Source organism: Equus asinus, chromosome 21, assembly GCF_041296235.1.
Source record: "Equus asinus isolate D_3611 breed Donkey chromosome 21, EquAss-T2T_v2, whole genome shotgun sequence".
NCBI lineage: Eukaryota > Metazoa > Chordata > Mammalia > Perissodactyla > Equidae > Equus > Equus asinus.
The window spans coordinates 46,423,071-46,444,278 of NC_091810.1; the positions used below are offsets into that span (position 1 = coordinate 46,423,071).

At 38.0% G+C, this 21,208-nt stretch overlaps 1 protein-coding gene across 4 annotated transcripts in view; it reads left to right on the forward strand.

Moving 5' to 3' along the window:
- The window catches only part of SFMBT1 (Scm like with four mbt domains 1), a 141,543-nt gene that overhangs the window by 73,889 nt on the left and 46,446 nt on the right, over positions 1-21,208 (forward strand). For all 4 annotated transcript variants that reach the window (XM_014826594.3, XM_070492755.1, XM_070492756.1 and 1 more), the window contains 2 exons: positions 10,309-10,403; positions 15,947-16,187. In XM_014826594.3, coding sequence (XP_014682080.3) covers positions 10,309-10,403; positions 15,947-16,187 — 336 coding nt within the window. The remainder of the gene's footprint in view (positions 1-10,308; positions 10,404-15,946; positions 16,188-21,208) is intronic.

Genomic DNA, 21,208 nt, shown 5'->3' on the forward strand with positions numbered 1-21,208 from the left:
TGTTAACGTTTTTCCTTCAGCTTTTAAACATAATTTAGAAAACTCAGGAGGAGAAGAAAAATGTATTCTATTTTCAGTATTTTTACTCTTTCCTTTGTCCTTTGTTCCTTCCTGATTTTCCAAGATTCCTTCTGTCGTTTCATTTCTATTTATAGAATTTCCTTTAGCCATTTTTTTAGGATAGGTCTGCTGGTGGTAAAATTTCTTAGTTGCCCTTCATCTGTGTCTTGATTTCCCCATTCATTATTGAAGGATATTTTTGCTAGATACAGAATTCTGAGTAGAAAGTTTTTTTCTTTCATCTCTTGAAAAGTATTGTGCCTTCTGACCTCTCTGGTGCCTGATGAGAAAACTGCTGTCATTGGAATCCCCTCTTCCTCCAACCCTCTCAAGGGAGGTATTGTTTCTCTTGCCGCTGTCAAGACTTTCTTTGCCTTTAGTTTTCAGAAGTTTGACTCTGGTGTATCTTTGCACAGATTTCGTTGAGTTTATCTTGTTTGGGGTTTTCTTAGCTTCTTGAATCCATAGACTTATGTCTTTTGCAAAATTTTCAGCCATTATTTCTTCAAGTACTTTTTCAGTCCTGTTCTCTGTCTTTTCTCTGGGACTCTGCTGACACCACCGTTAGATCTTTTGTTATTGTTCCACAGCTCAGTGAGGCTTTTTTCATTTTTTTAAAAGATGTTTTCTATCTGTTGTTTAAATTGGGTGTTTTCTATTGCTCTTTCTTCAACTTTAGTAATTCTTTTCTCTGTCCTACCCATTCTGCTGTAGAACTTATCCATGGAGGGTTTTGGGGGGTTTTTTGGTTATTGTATTTTCAATTCTAAAATTTTCTATTTTGAACTGGGAAGGGATGAAGGATGGGAATAGCTCCAACTTAAAATGCCACAACACCACTGTTCTAACAAAGGTTCAGTAGCTTGTCTTGAATAGAGCTTTTCAGTTTGTTCGTGCCTTCATTTAATTTCAGAACATTGAAGTGGTTGATTTTCATCATTTAGCCAGTATTTTGCAGCTTTTCTGGAAGAGTGGAGTCACTGAGGTGTACTCTGTCATTTAGGAAGTCGATTTGTTTTATTTTAAATATTATTAACTTAGGGATGTAAAAATATTATGTGTATGTATTTGATGACTTTGAATCTGTTGCTGTCATCATTCATTTGATCATCAAATTGCCCCATTCTAGAGCAGTGAGAGTTCTTTCGGATTGGTTCCTGTGTTCTTTTGATGTAATATCATGTATCTTTGACAGTTCTAATCCTTGCTTTCTGATCTGGAAACATTCCCTGTTACCTTGTGCACGTTTTCTGTCCCAAACTTGCAATCTGCCATTTCTCTGAGTAGCACTTTTTTTTTAATAATATTTAGAGACCACTTTCTGGGTGCTGGGGTGCTCACTGATACTAGGTTATCGTTTTCTTCTAGGTCTTCTCCATAGACATAGCTAACAAATACAAATCTTTTGAAGAGAAAAGAAAATCAGATGGCTTTGTCTGGTATTCACAATTTTAATTTAAATTTACAAGGGTTTTACTACTTTGATTCTATGCTCGTGTGTCTTTTCTTTTGGAAATATGTTGTTTTGTAATTATGTTAATATCATCATGACTTATTGTTTCTATCCTACAATATTTATATAATTTTTTCAAAATAACAATGCCAGTATTCTAAGTATCAACAGGATAACAGTGTGCAGTTTAAGACCTTTCTGGTTTTTGCCTTTAAATATATTCCACTGGGGTTTGCAGTCAAAATATTTTAATATGACTTAAAGGAATTCCGTTTTCTTTATGCTTTTTCCACCAACAGTTAGGCAATTTGTTTCAGTTCATTTTTAATTTTTAGAATTTTTCTTTTGATTTAAATATATTTCTAAATTGTATAAAATATCTACAGAGTTACAAAGTCAAAATTATATAACAGCATTCCTACATTCAACCTGATAGTATTCATCCTTTTTATTCTTCTCCATATACATAACTAGTTTTACTACTTTTTATTCTTCTATTCATTTAAAAAATATTAAAAAAATGTACATATATATTCATGTTCATATCCTTCTTATACAAAAAGTAGAGATATAATGAAAACTGCTCTGTAGTTTGCTGTTTTACTTAATATATACTAGAGATTATTCCACATCAGTATGTAAAAATCTTTCTCATTTCTTCTTACCACTATATAGTACTGAATGTATACAACATATTTTATTCAGCCAGTTCCTTACCGATAGACATTTGGGTTATTTCCAGTCTTGGTATTACAAATAGTGCTGCATTGAATGGCTTTGTACATATGTCTTTTTGTATTTTTAGCAGCATATCTTTGGGATAGATTCCCAGAAGTGGGAATCTTCTAGGGGAAGTGAGAAACTTGCCAGCTTCTCTTTCATTGGGGTTGTGTCATTATGCTTTACCTGCTTAACTACAGCCTCGCCATAGAGTATGTTGTCAAACTTTGGAATGTTTTCCAAGCTGATATTTCAGTGTAGTTTTAATTTTCATTTCTCTTAAAATGAGTAAATTTGCACATGTTTCCATATGTTTAAAGACCATTTCCATTTCTTTTATTGAGGTTATGATAGTTTACAACCTTGTGAAATTTCAGTTGTACATTATTATTTGTAAGTCATATTATAGGTGCTCCACTTCACCCTTTGTGCCCACCCCCGATCTCCCTTCCCCCTGGTAACCACTAGTCTGTTCTCTTTGTCCACTTGTTTGTTTATCTTCCACATATGAGTGGAGTCATACAGAGTGACTTTCTCTATCTGGCTTATTTCACTTAACATAATACTGTCATAGTCCATCCATGTTGCTGTGAATGGGACGATTTTATCCTTTTTTATGACTGAGTAGTTTCCATTGTATATATACCGTATCTTCTTTATTCATTCATCAGTCGATGGACACTTAGGTTGCTTCCACGTCTTGGCTATTGTGAATAATGCGGCAATGAACATAGGGGTGCATGAGTCTCTTTGAATTGCTGATTTCAAGTTCTTTGGATAGAAACCCAGTAGTGGGATGACTCAGTCATATGGTATTTCTATTTTTAATCTTTTGAGAAGTCTCCATACTGTTTTCCATAGTGGCTGCACCAGTTTGCATTCCCACCAGCGTATGAGGGTTCCTTTTTCTCCACCTCTCCAACATTTGTTATTTTTTGTCTTGGTTATTTTAGCCATTCTAACAGGTGTAAGGTGATATCTTGGTGTAGTTTTGATTTGCATTTCCCTGATGCATAGCGGTGATGAACATCTTTTCATGTCCCTGTTGGCCATCTGTATATCTTCTTGGGAGAGTATCCCCTGCCCATCTTTTGATCGAGTTCTTTGATTTTTTTGTTGTTTAGTTTTGTGTGTTCTTTATGTATTATGGAGATTAATCCTTTGTCAGATATATGATTTGCAAATATTTTTTCCCAGTTGGTGGGTTGTGTTTTTGTTTCAATCCTCTTTTCCCTTGCCTTGTAGAAGCTCTTTAGTCTGATGAAGTCCCAGTTGTTTGTTCTTTCTGTTGTTTCCCTTGTCTGAGAAGACATAGTTCTGAGCAAATCCTTTTAAGACTGATGTCAAAGAGTGTACTGCCTATATTTTCTTCTAGAAGTCTTATGGTTTCAGGTCTCGGCTTTAGGTCTTTGATCCATTTTGAGTTTATTTTGGTGAATGGTGAAAAAGAATGGTCTATTTTCATTATTTTACATGTGACTGTCCAGTTTTCCCAGCACCATTTATTGAAGAGACTTTCCTTTCCCCATTGTATGTTCTTGTCTGCTTTGTCGAAGATTAGTTGTCCCTAGATGCGTGGTTGTATTTCTGGGTTTTCAGTTCTGTTCCATTGATCTGTGTGCCTCTTTTTGTACCAGTACCATGCTGTTTTGATTACAATAGCTTTGTAGTATATCTTGAAGTCAGGGATTGTGGTGCCTCCAGCTTTGTTATTTTTTCTCAGGATTGCTTTGGCAATTCGAGGTCTTTTGTTACCTGATATGAATTTTAGGATTCTTTGTTCTATTTCTGTGAAGAATGTCATTGGGATTCTGATTGGGATTGCATTGAATCTGTAGGTTGTTTTAGGTAGTATGGACATTTTAACTATGTTTATCCTTCCAATCCTGTGCATGGAATGTCTTTCCATCTCTTTATGTCTTCATCAGTTTCTTTCAGGAAAGTCTTGTGTAGGTCATTCACTTCTTTAGTTAAATTTATTCCCAGGTATGTTATTCTCATGCTGAGATTGTGAATGAGATTGTGTTCTTGAGTTGTCTTTCTGTTAGTTCATTGTTGGCATATAAGTTATGTAAGTTGATTTTGTAGCCTCCAACTTTGCTGTAATTGTTGATTACTGCTAGTAGCTTTCCGAGGATTTTTTTGAGGGTTTTCTATATATAAGATAATGTCGTCTGCAAACAGCAAGTGTTTCACTTCTTCATTGCCATTTGGATTCCTTTTATTTCTTCTTTCCTAACTGCTCTGGCCAAAACCTCCAGTACTGTGTTGAATAAGAGTGGTGAGAGTGGACACGCTTGTCTTGTTCCTGTTCTCATAGGGATGGCTTTCAGTTTTTCCCCATTGACTATGATGTTGGCTGTGGGTTTGTCATATGTGGCCTTTATTATGTTGATGTCCTTTCCTTCTATACCCATTTTGTTGTGAGTTTTTATCATAAATGGCTGTTGGATCTTATCGAATGCTTGCTCTGCGTCTATTGAGATGATCATTCGGTTTTTGTTCTTCATTTTGTTAATGTCGTGTATCATATTGATTGACTTGCAGGTGATGCACTACCCCTGTGTTCCTGGTATAAATCCCACTTGATCATGGTGTATGAAATTTTTAATGTGTTGCTGTATTCAATTTGCCAATATTTTGTTAAGGATTATTGCGTCTGTGTTCATCAGTGATATTGGCCTGTAGTTTTCCTTCTTTGTGTTGTCCTTGTCTGGTTTTGGGATCAGGGTGATGTTGGCTTCATAGAATGTGTTAGGAAGTGCTCCATCTTCCTTAATTTTCTGGAATAGTTTGAGAAGGATAGTCTTAAATCTTCTTTGAATGTTTGGTAGAATTCTCCAGAGATGGGATCTGGTCCTGGACTTTTATTTTGGGGAAAGTTTTTGATTACTGTTTCAATCTCTTTACTTGTGATTGGTCCATTTAGATTCTCTGTTTCTTCTTGGTTCAGTTTTGGGAGGTTGTAAAAGCCTAAGAATTTATCTGTTTCTTCTAGGTTGTCCAATTTGTTGGCATATAGTTTTCTGTGTTATTCATTGTAATTTCTTCTCTTTCATTTCTGATTTTATTTAAATCTTCTCTCTTTTTTCTTTTCAGATTTTTTTTTCCTCTTTCTCCCCGAAGCCCCCAGTACATAGTTGTGTATTTTTTTAGTTGTGGGTCCTTCTAGTTGTGGCATGTGGGATGCCGCCTCAGCGTGGCTTGATGAGTAGTGCCATGTCCACGCCCAGGATCTGAACCAGCGAAACCCTTGGTGCCCCCAAAGCAGAGCATGCGAACTTAACCACTCAGCCATGGGGCTGGCCCCTCTCTCTTTTTTCCTTAGTGAGCCTGGCTAAGAGTTTGTCAATTTTGTTTCTTTTCTCAAAGAAGCAGCTCTTGTTTCATTGATCCTTTCTACTGTCTTTTTTGTTTCGATTTCATTTATTTCTGCTCTTTTGTTATTTCCCTCCTTCCACTGACTTTGGGCTTTGTTCTTCTTTTTCTAATTCTGTTAGGTGTAGTTTGAGATTGATTGAGGTGAGCCTGTATTGCAATGAATTTCCCTCTTAGGACTGCTTTTGCTGTATCCCAAGTGAGTTGGTATGGTGTGTTTTCATTTTCATTTGTCTCCAGATAATGTGATTTCTTCTTTGATTTCTTCAGTGATCCATTGGTTGTTCAGTGGCATGTTATTTGTTTTGTTTTGTTTTTTTTTGAGGAAGATTAGCCCTGAGCTAACTACTGCCAGTCCTCCTCTTTTTGCTGCAGAAGCCTGGCCTTGAGCTAACATCCGTGCCCATCTTCCTGTACTTTTTTTATGTGTGGGATGCTTACTACAGCATGGTGTGCTAAGTGATGCCATGTCCACACCCGCGATCCGAACCAGTGAACCCTAGGCCGCCGAGAAGCAGAATGTGCAAACCTAACTGCTGCGCCACCAGGCTGGCCCCAGTAGCATGTTGTTTAATCCCCACATCTTTGCCCCTTTCCCAGCTTTATTCTTATAATTGATTTCTAGTTTCATAGCATTATGGTCGGAAAAGATGCTTGATATTATTTCAGTCCTCTTAAATTTATTGAGGCTTGCTTTGTTTCCCACTATATGGTCTATCCTTGAGAATGTTCCATGCACACTTGAGAAGAACATGTAACCTGCTGTTTTTGGATGGAGTGATCTATTAAGTCCATCTGGTGTAGTTTTTCATTTAATTCTACAATTTCCTTGTTGACTTTCTGTCCGGATGATCTGTCCGTTGGTGTTAGTGGAGTGTTGAGGTCCCCTACTGCTGTTGTATTGTTGTTGATGCCTCCTTTTAGTTTTGTTGATAGTTGGTCTACATACTTAGGTGCTCCTGTGTTGGGTGCATATATATTTATAATTGTTATGTCCTCTTGGTTGAGTGTCCCTTTTATCATTATATACTGCCCCTGTTTGTCTCTCTTTACCTGTTTTGCCTTGAAGTCTACTTTGTCTGATAGAAGTATGGCCACAGCTGCTTTCTTATGTTCACTATTAGCTTGGATTATCGTCTTCCATCCCTTCACTCTGAGTCTGTGTTTGTCTTTGGGGCTAAGGTGTGTTTCCTGGCGGCAGCATATTGTTGGGTCTTGTGTTTTTTTGTTGTTTTTTTAAATATAGATTTTTATTTTTTTTCCTTTTTCTCCCCAAAGCCCCCTGGTACATAGTTGTATAATCTTGGTTGTGGGTCCTTCTAGTTGTGGCATGTGGGATGCTGCCTCAGCGTGGCCTGATGAGCGCCGTACCATGTCCGTACCCAGGATTCGAACCCACGAAACTCTGGGCTGCCTGCAGCAGAGCGCGCAGACTTAACCACTTGGCCACTGGGCCTGCCCCTGGGTCTTGTTTTTTAATCCATCCACCCACTCTGTGTCTTTTGATTCGAGAATTCAATCCATTTAAATTTAGAGTGAATATTGAAATGTGGGGGCCTAATGCTCACATTTTTTTGCTTGTTTTCCATTTCTTCTGTCCTCCATATTACCAGTCCTAGTGTTCATGGACTCCAGATTTTTCTTCATCTCCTTCATTGTGTTTTTCATCTCCAACATTCCTGATTGGTTCTTTTTTATAGTATCAAGATCTTTTGTGACTTAGTTCCTCAACTCATTGAGTTATCTATCTGTATTCTCTTTTAATTCATTGAGTTTTTAAATGATAGCTATTTTGAATTCTTTGTCATTTAGCTTATAGATTTCTGTGTCTTCGGGATTGTTTTCTGGGTACTTGTCATTTTCCTTCTGTTCTGGAGATTTTGTGTGTATTTTCATACTACTTGATGGCGTGGATTTGTGTGTCTGCATAGTGATAGAGTTTGGTTACTGCTTCCACTTGCTACCACTGTGGGGAAGGGGCAGGAGCTATGTAATCTGTGCCTACCAGGATCCCTGTCAGCTGTTCCTGACTGAGCCTGGGCCACTCCTTGGGATCGCAGTGGCCCTGTGGGGTCTCCCCTCAACTGTGGGAACAATCAGCTGGGGGCTTTGGGTTGCTGCTGCCTGCTCCCACAGACCCGCCTAGACATTCTCCCTCCTTAGGGACTGTAGTGGTGTTACAGGCTTTTGCCACAGCCGAGAGTTAGTTCACCCAGACTCACAGCTCTGCCATCATCTGGTCCTGCTGGATCTCACTTGCCCCCTCGGGGCTGGAGCAGAGCAATGGGTGTTTAATGCAGTGGGCGGGTAGCTCGCCCATCCATGCCGCTTCTGCTCCTACGTTGCCCAGCCTTTGCACTTGGTGGGTGGGGCCTCCCTTCCGAGGTTGAGTCCAGGTCACTCCCTGGGGCTGCAGTGGGACTGGATTTTCCCACCGGTCCACAGAGCAATCACAGGGGGCTTAGCGCTCTAGTCACCTGTTTCCATAGTTGAGCTAATGCACACGCCCACCCTCAGGGCTGCGGCAGTGCTGTGAGTGCATCAGCCAGGAGAAAGTCACTTCTAGGTACTGGGCTGTCTGGGGGCCAGAGAGTTCTCACCTATCTCCACCTCCTCCCTGGGGGTAATCCATCCACTTTCTGATGTGTAGTAGCATGGGTCTCTCATGTGTCCTGAGGTGCTGTGTGAGTATCCTCCATTGATCAACGAATGTCCATTTAGTTGTAGTTCAGAGGGGGAGAGACAAAGAAAACCACTCGCTCCACCATGTTGCTGACGTCGCTCTGCATTTCTTTTTGATAAATTCTCTTTTCATACATTTTGCTCATTTTTTCTGTCAGATTATTAGTCTTGTTCTCAGTTTTTAGTAGTTTTTAATGCATGAGAGACTTTAGTCCTTTAATTCACTAATTTTATTGTTTTTGTTTATTTTATTTTTTTTTTCACTATTCTTTTTTGTTTTTTTGCTGAGGAAGATTTGCCCTGAACTAACATCTGTCCCAGTCTTCCTATATTTTGGATGTGGGCTGCTGCCACAGCATGGCTGATGAGTGGTGTAGGTCTGTGCCTGGGATCCAAACCTATCAACCCAGGCTCCCAAAGCAGAGTGCGCCACACTTAACCACTACTCCATGAGGCTGGCCCCTATTTATTATTTTTAAATTATCATGCTGTTTGAGGGATGAGGGTCCTTGCTAAGGAACATGAATTTCTAGCCTTGTTTTGTTTTAGTAATGGAAATTGACGTTCTCCTGGCCCATTCTTTTAGGATACTCCTAATGTAGTCTTTGTTGGCTTGTTGTATTTCTAATGAAAATTTTCAAATACATAAAAGCAAATGGAAGGCAGTATAACAAATGCCCCTGTACCTACTGTGAAGAATTGATAAACGTTAACCTTGTTCAAAATTTGTTTCCACTTTTTAAGTTGTGATAAAATATCCATAATATAAAGTTGACCATTTTAACAATTTTTAAGTGTGCTGTTCAGTGGTGTTAAGTACATTCACATTAATGTGCACCTATCACCATAGTCCATCTCCAGAAATTTTTCATCTTCCCAATCTGAGACTCCATACCCATTAAACAGTGACTCCCCGTTCCCCTCTCCCCTTCCAATCCTTGGAAACCACCATTCTTCTTTTTGTCTCTATGAATTTGACTACTTTAACCACCTCATATGAGTGGAATCATACAATATTTAACCTTTTATGACTGGCTTATTTGACTTAGCGTAGTATCCTGAAGGTTCATCTATGTTGTAGCATGTGTCAGAATTTCCTTCCTTTTTTAAGGTTGAATAATATTTCACTGTATATACCCCAGTTTGTTTATCCTTTCATCTGTTAAATGGACACTTGGGTTACTTCTACCTTTTGGCTATTTTGAATATTGCTTCCATGAACTTTCATGTACAAATATCTCTTTGAGCTCCTGCTCAAAGAAAGAGAATGGCAAGAAGCTCAGTGTCACTTGAACGCAGTGAGCAAACAAGAGGCTGGTTGGGGATGAAGTAGCAGGGTAGGTAGCCAGAGGTCAGATCCTGTAGGGCCTTTACAGTCTCCCAAAGATTTTAGATTTTATTATAAGTGTTATTAAAAGGTGAAAGATATTGTAGTTAGGCCTTGGACTAGAGAGAGCAATAGAAATGGTGGAAAGTATTAGATTTAGGATATGTTTTAAAGGTAGTACCTATAAAATCTTCTGATGGATTGGATGTAAGATGTGAAAGAAAAGGAGGGAAGCAAAGATAACTCCACATTTTTTTGGTTGAGCCAAAATATCGACTAGTGGTATCTTTTACTCAGTTGGAGAATACTAAGGAAGAATCAGGTTGGAAATTTAAGTTTTAAATGCCTACTAAGTGTGTCAAGTATTTGGCATTAGATACTAAATTATGGTCCAAAGTGATTGTAATAGTTACACTCTCGCCAGCTCTATATGGTCTATTTGGGTGAATCCGAGATAGATCCCAGCAGGAGATGGCATGTCACGCTTCTGTGCTGTTTAGATTCATTGACAGTCAATGCACTAAGGGAGTCTACCATTTAAAAAGAATGCAGTTGTTTTATGTGTAAAATCAATTAACTTTTGTGAAGTAAGTTGTAAAGTTAGATTTACTCAGTTTATGTTTTTGTACCTTGAGTTTTCTTTAATTGGGGATCACCTGTTTTTGTTGTGTTTTGTTTTTAATTCCAGATGCTGGATCTGGTATGGAAGAAGTGGAATTAAGCTGGGAAGATTATCTAGAAGAGACAGGGTCCACAGCAGTTCCCTATGGGTCTTTTAAACACGTAAGCAGTAACTATATTTGCTTTACTGACTATATCTCTTTCCTTTGACTCACTGCACTATCATTAAAGAGTTAAGAGTTATTTTAAGTTGGATGACTTGAAAGAATTTGAGTGCTTTTTCTTTTTTAAAAAATTTTTTTTTCCTTAAAGCTTGGCACCTGAGCTAACAATTGTTGCCAGTCTTCTTTTTTTTTGTTCTTCTCCCCAAAGCCCCCCAGTACATAGTTGTAGATTCTAGTTGTGAGTGCCTCTGGCTGTACTATGTGGACACCACCACACTGTGGCCTGATGAGTGGTGCCATGTCTGTGCCCAAGATCCAAACTGGCAAAACCCTGGGCCGCCGAAGCAGAGTGTGCAAACTTAACCACTTGGCCACGGGGCCGGCCCTTGAGTGCTTTTTTCTTTTTCCCTCCTCCTGCCACCCTCATTAAGAAAACTTGACGGAGTCTGAAAATCTTGTTTGGTTTTGTGTATTTTCTGCCACTCAATGAGGACTTGTCTTTTTGACTGGTCACGAATATTCCTCTATTTATGTCAAAAAACCTTCTCATAAATTGAAGAAAATGGTTTATTTTCTTGTACTTTACTTTATAGAATTTTATAACTGTTGATTTGCTCCTTGAAAATAATTTCAGTATCATTTGCTTTCTCTCACATTGAGCAGAAACATGTGTAATGTGATTACAGTGGGTCATATTAGTGGCCTGTGCAGCATAATTTTATGCCCTAACAACCCAGTTTGCCTTATAAGTGGAGAACATATTTGCCCTATGTAATACCTTTAGAGTGTAAGAAAGTACTCCAAATTTTATTAATTTATATTTAGACCTATATTTAGTTTTTTAACCTGTTCACCCCAAACTCCCTTTTAAAGCACAAGAAATTATTGATTCCAAAACTGCTTATTTAATGTTGGTCTTAGTTTCCTCAGGCTGCCATAACAAAGTACCATAGACTAGATGGCTTAAACAACAGAAGTTTCTTTTCTCACAGTTCTAGAGACTGGAAGTCTGAGTTTAGGGTGCCAGCATGGTCGGTTTCTGGTGAGGGCTGTCTTCTGGGTTTGTACATGGCTGCCTTCTTGCTGTGTCCTCACATGGCAGAGAGTGAGAGAGCAGGCTCTTTGCTGTTTCTTTTTATAAGAACACTAATCCTGTTGGATCAGGGCTCCACCATTATGGCTTCATTTGACCTTTACCACCTCCATAAAGGCCTTATCTCCAAATACAGTCACGTTGGGTGTTAAGGTTTCAACATACGAATTTTGGAGGAACACAATTCAGTCCATAGCAATGTTTGGCAGGGCATAATTCCTTCATTCTAGGATTTGTGAAGACAGTAACACTCACTCTATGATTTTGTCTATTGTTTTGTCAAGTTGATCCATATTCTTTTAGGTGTCATTATAAGCTAAAGAGTCCTGCTATTTTAATTTTTCCTCATGTAAAAACTCAGCGATGGGGCTGGCCAGTGGCACAGCTGTTAAGTTTGCATGTTCTACTTTGACCGCCCGGGGTTTGCTGGTTTGGATCCCAGATGTGGACATGGCACTGCTTGGCAAGCCATGCTGTGGTAGGCGTCCCACATATAAAGTAGAGGAAAATGGGCACAGATGTTAGCTCAGGGCCAGTCTTCCTCAGCAAAAAGAGGAGGATTGGCAGCAGATGTTAGCTCGGGACTAATCTTCCTCAAAAAAACAAAAAGCGAAAAACTCAGTGATAATAGTTGTCCTTTTAAAGTATTTTTTAGTTCATTTCTATCTCACTTAAGTGTTGAGAATTGTATATTTTAGGTAAGGATTTCATTTCATATTGCATTAGACCTGATTAGATTAGACCTGAAATAATAAGTATTCTAGAAGAGAATATAGGCAGTACACTCTTTGACATCAGTATCAGAAGGATCTTTTTGGACACCATAACTCCTCAGACAAGGGAAACCATAGAAAGAATAAACAAATGGAACTTCATCAAACTAAAGAGCTTCTTCAAGGCAAGGGAAAACAGGATTGAAACAAAAAAACAACCCACTAGTTGGGAAAAAATATTTACGAGTTATTTATCCAACAAAGGGTTAATCTCCATAATATATAAAGAACTCACACAGCTCAACAACAAAAAATCAAACAACTCAATCAAAAAATGGGTAGGGGACATGAACAGACATTTCTCCGAAGAAGATATACGGATGGCCAACAGACACATGAAAAGATGCTCATCATCACTAATCATCAGGGAAATGCAAATCAGAACTACACTAAGATATCACCTTATACCTGCCAGAATGACAAAAATAACCAAAACAAAAAGTGACAAATGTTGGAGAGATTGTGCAGAAAAAGGAACCCTCATATACTGTTGGTGGGAATGCAAACTGATGCAGCCACTATGGAAAACAGTATGGAAATTTCTCGAAAAATTAAAAATAGAAATACTATATGACCCAGCCATCCTGCTGCTGGGTATCTATCCAAAGAACTTGAAATTGGCAATTCCGAAAGTCCCATGCACCCCTATGTTCATTGCAGCATTATTTACAATAGCCAAGATGTGGAAGCAACCTAAGTGCCCATCAACTGATGATTGGATAAAGAAGATGTGGTGTGTGTATATATATATATATATACAATGCAATACTACTCAGTCATAAAAAAGGATAAAATCGTCTCATTCACAACAACATGGATGGACCTTGAGGGTATTATGTTAAGTGAAATAAGCCAGTTAGAGAAAGACGAACTCTGTATGACTCCACTCATAGGTGGAAGTTAAACATATAGACAAAGAGAACAGATTGGTGGTTACCAGGGGAAAGGGGAGGTGGGGGAAGGGCACAAAGGGTGAAGTAGTGCACCTACAACATGACTGACAATAGTGTACAACTGAAATTTCACAAGGTTGTAAACTATCATAATCTTAATAAAAAGTTAAAAAATATAGAAAAATCCCTGACTTTTTAAAGGAAAAATATTGATGAATCAGACTACATTAAAATGGAGAACTTCTGTTCATCAAATGACACCATCAAGAAAGTGAGAAGATATTTGTAATACAAGTAATTGACAAATCACTGAAATATAGACTCAATAAAAAATTGGAAGAAACTTAGCATTTCCCAAAAGAAGAAATCTAAATGGGTGGTAAATATAAAGCTTCTCAACTTTATTAAAAATCAGAAAATGCAAATTAAAATCACAAGGAGATACACAATACACCTTTCAAAATGGTTAAAATGAAAAAGACTGAAAATACAAATGTGTTGGTTAGAATGTTGGAACAGAAGGATTTCTCATACAGTACTGGGAGAGTAAATTGGTTCAACCACTTGAGAAAACAGTTTGGCTGTATCTTTTATAGAAATCCATGTAAGTATGCACCAAGAGACATACAAAACTATTTGTATAATCATGGCAGTATTATGTGCAGTATTATGTGTAGTCTTCCAAAACTGCAAACTACCCAAAATGCCTACTACTCTGAGCATAAAATAGATAAGTATGATGCAATACTTTACAGCAGCGAAAAGAAATAAACTACTGTTTCATGCAACAGCATGAATGAATCTCATTAACAATGTTGGACAAGAGAAGCCCCACACAGAAAAACATTTATACTGTATAATTCCACCAATATAGTGTTAAAACACAGGCAATATTAAACTGTAATGTTATAATTCAGAATAGTGACTTTCAAGAGTACAACAGGGTAGTGATTATTAGAAGGGGGAGGAATTTTTTACACAGAATGTGTGACTCTCCCTCTCTGGCTCTGTACTTTCTGGGATTCCCCTCACTTTCCAGTGGTTGTGATTGCCACATTGCATTTAGTTGTCATGTCTCCATAGTCTCCTTCACTGTATGACAGTTCCTCATTCTTTCTTTATCTTTCATGGCCTTGACGCTTTTGAAGCACATGTTACATATCACTTATTTTGTAGAACATTCCTCAATTTGAGTTTGATTTTTCTCATGATTAGCTTGAGTATATGCAGATTGGCAAGAATGTCATAGAAATGATGTGCTTTTCTTATATGATATCAAGGGTATATGATATTGATGTTTTAGGACTGGCAATGTTAACTTTGATTAGTTAGTTAAGGTGGTGTCTGCCAGCTTTCTTCAATCAAATGTTGCTGTTTTTCCTTTTGCAATTAATAAGAATCTTGAGGGTAGAACCTTTGATATTAGGCAAATATAGTCATTGTAGTCGTTTTAGCATCAACCCATGATTCTTGCCTGAAGTGTTTATTTCTGTGGTGTTTGTCTAATGGTGATTTTCTACTTTCATCATTTTTCTCTGTATTTATTAATTGATTTTCTACTCTAAGTAAGGTATGTCTCCTCTTCTCTGTTAATTATTTATAACAGTATGGATTCATGGACATTTAATTAAATCTGTGGGTTATAATCTATTACTCTCATTATTCATTTTATTGCTCAAATTGTTTCAAATGTGACCATTGGGAGATCCTTCTAGTTGGATCCTTTGTCCTTTCAACATGCCCCCATCATTTTTGAAGCATTTCCTTACTTTCTGGCATCACAAGATATTCATTGCTCTTACTGTATTTTCCCTACCTGAGAATTGGGATCAATCGTTTCTTTATGGATCTCTTGTTCTTTTTTATTGTAGGATGGTATTTAGAAATCAAGATTTAGATGCTAAATTTTCTTATTACTACCGAGTATCCTTGCTTCTAGTCCTTGTCAATTCACAGAGTTAGGAAATATATGTATATTACCACATACATGCGTACATATCTCTACTTTGTTCTGTATCTCTCCGTCTGTCTGTCTGTAATTGTGACCTCATTCTGATACCTCCAATTCCAGTTGAACACCACAAGGTTCATTCTTGTGTTTCCCTTTTCTTATTTTTACTTTTCTCCCACAGTGAGAAACCTGGCTGTCATTATCCACAATATATTTATTTAATCTTAGAGTACACGTACAGTAGTTCCAGAATTGCTAACCTATACCGTTGTGACCATATAATTTATCATCTAAATTAGGATACTTTTGAGAGAGAAAAGAAGCATTATTAATTACTACTCAAGGGTAACAGGTATTAAATGTAGACGGTTTTAGGGAGACTGGGAGATATAGCTCCCTACACATGGAACATATTATACTAATTTATTATCATTATAACTTATTTTTGTCCTTTCCCTTTTCTGGCTTCATAAATTTTCTTTTGAATGATGTAGAAATTACTCTTGAAAACTTAATGTGTTGAAGGCTGTTAAAATGGTGAACATTTAGTGATTTATGTGCATAGTGGAAAACATTTTTTGTAGACTGCTTTGGTGAAAATATTGAGTTATATTAAAATTCCTTCAGAGTCAGATGGAACAGAGCAGCATTGCTATTCCCTGTTTTGTTTGGATCACTCCTGTGAGTTAGAATTGGAATTTCTCAGTTTTCCCTTGGGAAGATTTTATTGCATTTGGTGCTTCAGAATTGTAAGCCTTAACAAAGAACTTTGGCCAAAAAAATACTCATTTGAGATACTTGTCTGGTGGTTAATAACATTTTCTTGTTCAGGTGGATACTCGTTTGCAAAATGGATTTGCTCCTGGGATGAAACTGGAGGTGGTTGTGAAAACAGATCCTGAAACCTACTGGGTTGCCACAATCATTACCACCTGTGAGCAGTTGCTCCTTCTCCGCTACGACGGCTATGGGGAGGACCGGAGAGCAGACTTCTGGTGTGACATTAGGAAAGCTGGCCTCTACCCCATTGGGTGGTGTGAGCAGAATAAGAAGACCCTTGAAGCCCCAGAAGGTAATAAAATACTTCTTATCCAGACATGATATGATATTGCTAGGAAAATTTGGGCTGTCCACAATCTTAAAGTTTTCAGTCTCCCAAGCACATGTGTTTTCCTAACTTCTGGGTTAGCGTTTTGAATGAAAATATTTATAAAGAACAAATTATAAATTATTTTCTGTCCTCCATAAGCCTCAGGTTTTTATGACACTCATAGGGAACATCAGTTGCTTATCCTGTATGATTGTGAGGCTCTCTGAGTTTGGGACTTGTAGGTTTGCTTGTCTTTAAGTACATTGGGCCAGGTTGATTCTCTTTCTGATTTTGTTGTCCTCTCTCCTCTCACCCAGAAGTGATCTGGGGACTATGAACTCTTTAAATGAACCAAATGAAAGAGCCCTTCTGGGAGTAGAATTCTAGTTAAGCAAGACAGAGACAGTAGGACAAAAGAAAGAGAAGGGTTGCATAAAGGTGGAGAAAGGGAAGAGAGACTGTAGATTTAAGAAAATACCAGACATTATATGTTTTTCTTTCAACTTCTTATTTTGATATAATTTCAGATTTACAGAAAAGTTGCAAAAATAGTATAGAAGATTCTTGGAGACTTTTTGCCAAGTGTCCCCAGATGTTGACATTTTACTACATTTATTTTATCTTCCTCCCTCCCTCCTTCTCCTTCTGTCTTTCTCCTTTTCTCTCTCTCTCACACACACATGCTTTTTTAATGAAGCATTTGAGAGTCAGTTGTAGACATGAAGCCCTTTTACTCATAAATACATAAATGTACTTCTGAAAACAGGGACATTCATGAGCACAGTAATAACAAAGTCAGGAAATTAACTTTGATGTAGTACTGTTATTTAATCTATAGACCTTATTCAGTTTTTACTAGTAATGTTTTTATAGTAAAAGAAAATCCCTGATCATGTGTTGCATTTACTTTTCGTGTGTCATAAGATTTCTTTAATCTGGAACAGTTCCTCAGGCTTTCTTGTCTTTCATGACTTTGACAGTTTTGAAAAGTACAGGCCAATTTTCCCAATAGTATTCATTATATCCCAGACCGAATAATGTTCTTTATGACCCATTTCTTTTCCTGGTCCAGGATTCAGTCCAGGATCACACACTGCATTTGGTTGTCATGTCTTTTTAGTTTCCTTAACCTTTCTTTGTCTTTCTTGGTCTTGACGTTTTTGAAGAGTACAAGCCAGTTATTCTTTAGTGTCCAACACTTTGAGTTTGTCTGATGTTTCCATAGGTTCGGGTAGGAAAAGTGCAGAAGTGACGCTGTGTCCTGTTGCATCATATCAGGAGATACATGCTGTTGGTTTGTCCTCTAACTGGTGAAATTAACTTTCATCACTTGATTAAGTTGGTATATGCCAAGTTTTTCCACCATAAAATTACTTTTACCATTTTTTTTTTTTGAGGAAGGTTAGCCCTGAGCTAACATCTGCCACCAATTTTCCTCTTTTTGCTGAGGAAGACTGGCCCTGAGCTAACATCCATGCCCATCTTCCTCTACTTTATATGTGGGACACCTACCACAGCATGGCTTGAGAAGCAGTGCTCAGGTCCACACCTGGGATCCGAATGGGTGAACCCTGGGCTACCGAAGCAGAACATGTGAACCCAACTGCCATGCCACTGGGCTGGCCCTACTTTTACCATTTTTAATTAATAAGTATCTTGTGGGAAGATACTTTGAGGTTATGTAAATATCACATTACTCTTCAAACTGTCACCCACTATTTTTAGCATGCGGTGGTAATTTTTATCTGAAACAATCATTACTCTAATGATTACTCAGTGGTATTTTCTAATTCCTTCTACATTTCATAATTGACTTTTCACTACAGAAAGAACATTCCCTTTTCCCCCATTTGCACATATACATTTATGTATGTCTGTGTGTATTTATGTATGCATGTCAGTGTAGACTCATGATTCTTATTTTTATTCAATGGGTTATAATACTTCACTATCATTACTGATTTTGATGCTCAAATTGTCCGGGATTTGGCCATTGGGCACCCCTTCAAGCTGGCTAATGTGTCCTTTGTTATGTTCTCATCATTCTTTGAGTGTTTTCTTGTTTTTTGGCTCAAGAAATTTTTCCTTGCCTCAGCCCTGAAATCAGCCACTTTTCCAGGAAGTCCTGGGGGTTTTTTTTGGTGAAGAATGGTTTTTAGAGATGAAGTTATGGGTATTAGGGTCCTGAGGTGTCTGTGGGCTTATAGCTGGCTATTAACATTTTGTGAAAAAAAGTCTTAAGAGAAAGCTCTGGAGACATGATGCTACCTGGCACCATCTCATCTTAAGAGTATAGGAAAATTCATCTCATTTAAACATGAACAACAGAAAATAATTCCAGTTGAATCTCATACAAGATTATTATAACAAAAAAAGAGGAAAAAAGGTAGAATAAAATCCTTCTAGGGCAACATAACTACAAACGAGATGAACACTGTCAGACAAAAATATTTCTTTGATGTACTTAGGAGTTCTGTTAGCTTCATTTACATGTAATTCCAGCTCCTTCCCCAGGTTTGGGAAGTTCTTAGCTATTATTTCTTTGAACAAACTCTCTCTGCTCCTTTCTGCCTCTCTTCTCCCTGTGGAATACCTATAATCCTTATGTTGCAGTTTTTAATTGTCAGATATTTCTTGGAGAATTTCTTCATTTCTTTTTAGTCTTAGTTCTCTCTTCTCCTCCATATGAAGCATTTCTGTATATCTGTCCTCTGAATTACTAATTCTGTCCTCCATAATATCAGCTCTGTTTTTTTAAGGATTCCAGATTTTTCTTTATCTCATTCATTGTATTCTTCATCTCCAGCATTTCTGATTTTTTTTAATAGTTTCAATCTCTTTTGTGAAGAATTTCTTCTGTTCGTTAATCTTATTCCTGAGTTCATTGAACTTTCTGAGTTTTCTTGAACTCATTGAGTTTCTTTATGATAACTATTTTGAATTCTCTATCGTTTAGATTGTATATTTCTGGGGCTTCAGGATTGGTTTCTGGGTACTTAGCATTTTCCTTCTGGTCTGGAATGTTAATATAGTTCTTTATGCTGTTTGATGGGGTGGACTTTTGACATCGCGTAGTGGTAGTATCTGGTCACAGATTCCACCTGTCACCACTGGGAGGGTCGGGGCAGGAGCTGTGCTTTCTGAGCCTTCTGTGACCCTTGGCAGCTGTGCCTGTCCATTGGAAGCTGTGCTGACAGGGCCCATCTGCATTTGCCCCCTGTCTGCTGCTGCTTTACACACTTAGGTGCAGGTGCTGTGGCGGGGATCCCCTGCTCTGGCCGACTTCCTGAGCTTATGCACCAGGCAGGAGGAGGGGGAGGGACACCTTCTTTTGCATGTGCGGTTCCACATATTCCTGCTCTGCACTCATTATCTGGCCACCTGAGCTGCTTGGCTTGGTAGGATGCTAAGCACCCTCACGATTGCTTAGCCTCCTCCATGTGGAGCTTTCCCACAGGCTGAGAGGCAACTCTGAGAATGAAAGTATTCCCATGGAGGGCTGCCTTTTCCTCCTTCTCCTCTCAGAGTCATCCACTGGCCGCCATGCGAGGTCCCACACCCTAGCTCGTTGCCCACTGCTGCTGGGGAAGGGAGAGGAGATCCACTTATGTATGGCGATGAATGGCGGCATGAATCTGTCAGATGTCTGTTGTGTTGTGTGAGTGTCTCTGTTGGTTTATGAATGTCCCTTTCATTGTATCTTAGGGGGGAGAGAATAAGGGAAGAGCTCACTTTGCCATGATGCTGACGTCACTCCTCACAAAAACGTTTCAAAACAAGCTAAAATAAAGTAGGAACAATGATAGAAGCAATGAGAAAAAGTGTAAATAAATTTTATAAAAACTCTTAAATGAGATGATTGGAGAAAAAGAAGATTTGAAAAGAGAAAATGTAGAAGTTAAGCAAGAACTGGAAATAAAAAATACTAGAAAAGAAGATCAAGTTAAAATGAACACAGGAGGGGCTGGCCCTGTGGCCGAGTGGTTAAGTTCGCGCGCTCTGCTGCAGGCGGCCCAGTGTTTCGTTGGTTCGAATCCTGGGCGCGGACGTGGCACTGCTCATCAAACCACGCTGAGGCAGCATCCCACATACCACAACTAGAAGAACCCACAAAGAAGAATATACAACTATGTACCGGGGGGCTTTGGGGAGAAAAAGGAAAAAATAAAATCTTTAAAAAAAAAAAATGAACACAGGAACGAATCAACCATGGATAATATCTGAAGAGAAATAAAAGATGAAAAAGAGGAGAAATTTTAAAATCCAAAAAGAAATGAAGAAACAAATAAAAGGACTTGGAAAAATAGTATAGATAGGTAAAAATGATTTAAGATACATAAAATAGAAATCCCTGAAGAAGATAACCAAAGCAATGACACACTAAAATACTATAAACTATAATTCAAGAAAACTTTACTGAAATAAAATAGGACTTGAAATATGTGTTGAAAGGGCTCACTATGTATATGGGAAAATCAAATAAGAACAGCTACATCAAGGTGTATTCTAATGAAGCTATTGAACTTTAAAGCAAAAAATAATCCCGTGGTTATTTAGGCAAAAAGCTAAGTTTCTTGAAAAGGAAGGAAAACAAGATTGTCATCAGGCTAATTGACAACACTGCTTTCTGCCAAAAGATAATAGGATAACATATTTAAGAAATTCAGCGGAAGAAAATATGAGGCAAAGATTTTATGTCTTGCCAAACTGAACTTCAGGTGTAAAGGCCATATGCAAACTGTTATGAAGATGTAAGGATTCAGGTGATATTGTCCCCATGAGCCCTTCCTAAGAAAGCCACTTGAGAGTGAGCTTCAGAAAAACAAACAAATGGAGAAATATTAGCATAGAAAGTGTTAGTGAAACATTAAATATATTTATATGTAGCAGTAGAACTTAGAACTAAATGATGGTTTTAAGGGAGACAGTATAGTATATAATAGCTACACGTTCTCACAATGTAAATACAGTGTAACTGAAAAAAAATAGAGGACAACAGTGGG